At 50.5% G+C, this 2574-nt stretch overlaps 1 protein-coding gene across 5 annotated transcripts in view; it reads left to right on the plus strand.

Moving 5' to 3' along the window:
* Positions 1–6: 6 nt before the first annotated feature.
* LIN54 (lin-54 DREAM MuvB core complex component) overlaps positions 7–2574 on the plus strand; it is a 64032-nt gene continuing 61464 nt past the window's right edge. For 2 of the 5 annotated variants that reach the window (XM_005857385.2, XM_005857387.2), the window contains exon 1: positions 7–462. In XM_005857385.2, the coding sequence (XP_005857447.1) occupies positions 441–462 (22 nt within the window). In that variant the 5' untranslated portion in view covers positions 7–440. Of the gene's footprint in view, positions 463–1275; positions 1295–1694; positions 2019–2574 lie in introns of those variants that run through there. The other 3 variants (XM_014544585.1, XM_005857388.2, XM_005857386.2) reach the window with 3 other exon arrangements.

Raw genomic sequence — 2574 nt, forward strand, 5'->3', positions numbered from 1 at the left:
TGCCGCGGCTGTTGACAAGCTCACTGCGTGGCCCGGGAAGCCGGCCGTGTCGGCCCCGGCTTTCTGGGAACCGGTTTTGCTGCTGTGTCATTTTGTACCGGCCCCTCCTTTCCCTGCTGCCCGCCGCCCCGTTCTTCCTACGCCCCTTGTCTAGGATCTCGGTGTGTGTCCGTTTTCCTCGCGAAGCCCACCAGCCAAATGTCACAATGTCCCCGCGGTGCACGGGGGAAGGGAGCGGGCCGGGACTTAGCTTGGCCAAGCAACGGTAAACACCAAGCAGAGTGCGGGTGGACGCGGCTGGCGGTGGGGAAATAAAGTTCAAAGATGAAGACGCCGGGAAGACTGGACACTTTCAAGCCTGTAGCAGGCTGGGTATAGAGGCGGCGACTCGGCTGGGTAGTAAATCACACCGGTTTAAGCCTGAACCTACCGACTTTTATATGGAGTTGTCACTCAAGCAAGGTAAGGACACGAGATGGCTTTGTCAACTTCTACCTCACTCTTCTTGGACTAACTTTTTAAAAAAGACAGTAGAGGGACCCTGTTCGAAACCTTGAAATTCAATGTGCTCATTTCGGATGGGTCTTTTAGGGCTTATGCTGTATTTGACAGGTATGGAATTCAGCTTTTGAATGGGTGATTATCATATCTTTCTGAGATTCACAAAGGTAACCAATTTAGGTTTTTTAAAAAATTCCGGTCTCCTTAGAAGCCTTGCAGCTTATGTTTTCTTGTTATTTCTTTGATGATTAAAAGAAACCTATGTTAGCCCTGACTGGGTAGCTCAGTTGGGTAGAGTGTCATCCTGATACACGAAGGTTGCGGGTTCGATCCCGGGTTAGGGCACATATAAGAAGCAACCAATGAATGCATAAATAAGTGGAGCAACAAACCTCTCTCTTTCAAAAAAAGAAAAAAATCTGTGCTCTTTTAGTTATTTATTAAACTGCATGATAAGAGCTGGTGGGGATAGATAGATAACTCTGGGGTCTTGTTCTAAAGCAAGCTGTTTATTTTCACTGTTCATCCATGAACAGGATCAATACATTTTAAACGTAGTTGCACTTTGGCATCTTAAGCCAGTGACAAACTGGAAGTGACAGTGTTCGAGGACAGAAATGATCAGATGAAATTAAGTGGAGGGGAAAATAGTTCAGAACTTTGTTTTGACCACAGTATCTGCATGGGGATCAATGCCTGTACCTTACAAACGTGTCGGGGAGGTTAGATGTGCCTATGGAAATAGCTCATTCTGTCCAAGCAGGGCTGACAGTGGAGGAAAATGTCGGAGTTGGTGAGTGACATTAAAGGTCTGGATCTTGTTTTTCGTGCCTGAGATGGGCACAGTGAATAAAATGCATGCCATCACCTCAAACTGCTTTTTGGAAAGTGAAAGAATTTGGGGTTCTTTATTGTCCTGTCGCCTTCCCCATGGCTTTTGCTCTTCAAAACAAAAATATGCCGGACTGGGGACCCCGCAGGTGGCGCGACTTCCTTTGGCGCGGCCGCCGGGCCGCAGGATCACCATTTTTCCTAGTGGGGTGGGAGGGCTCGGCGTGGGCTGTGTGCACCTCCCCGTGCATTTGAAGGTTGGCGGGGCCGGCGGGAGGTTTACCCGGATCTGTGGGTGTGCGCCTCTCGGGAGGGGAGGGCCGGGAGGGGAGGAGGAGGAAGGGGGAGGTTACCGGCGGCGGCGGCGGCGGCGGCCGGGGCTGGGGCTGTCGGGGAAGCTGCTGAGCTGTGATGGTGATGACGAGGTGAAAATGGCGGATCTTTCGAAATACAATCCCGGCCCCTGACATACCAGAGGCGGCGGCAGCGGCGGCGGCGTCACCCGGGCTCCCTCTTCAGCCCCGGGTCCCCCGTAGCGCTCCACTTCGGGCGCCCTGGGAAAGCTAGCATCTGGCCAGAGCTACCGTGCACGGGCAAAACAAGCACCGCCGGGCTCCGAACTGCCCGGGACCTGCGGGAGCCCCCACCTCGGAGCCGGAGGCAGGAGAAGGCGGCTGCCGCTGGAGGTAGAGAAGGGGGTACCCGAGGGCTTCTCCGTCTTGAGATTATTTATTTTGGAGGTGGGGTGGGGGGATAGAATTGTGTTGTGGATCAAGGAATGACTAGTCCTGAGTGCAAAGAATCAGTAGCCTCGTAATGACATCAACATTATTCTTTGAGTATTAAGAGGGCTCGAGTTTGCTCTGATACCTAAGGCTGCTGCTGAGGCCTAGAGGAACCGCTAGCACTTAACACGATTTTCTGATTTAATATTCAAAATATCCACTCTGATGGGTATTGGTGTGACGATGTTCAGCAGTTTATGGGGTTGTATGTTTCTTTAGGGAGGCAGAGCATTGGCATTTTATTCTGCATTTAAGCTCTTGATTTAGATCATAGTCTATAACTTGTTTGGGTGTGGATGCCCACATTTTTTGAGCATATGGACCAGTTTTGTAAGAATTTAAAATGTTGCCTTTTTCTTTTATGGCTCTGTCATCTGTAGAGTTGACCCCTTTGGCCCTGCCATTGGCAAATAACAATTGAGATACTGTCATGTATGCTTTATAGTTTTTCTCTGTG

This window comes from Myotis brandtii, unplaced genomic scaffold (assembly GCF_000412655.1).
Source record: "Myotis brandtii unplaced genomic scaffold, ASM41265v1 scaffold111, whole genome shotgun sequence".
Classification (NCBI taxonomy): domain Eukaryota; kingdom Metazoa; phylum Chordata; class Mammalia; order Chiroptera; family Vespertilionidae; genus Myotis; species Myotis brandtii.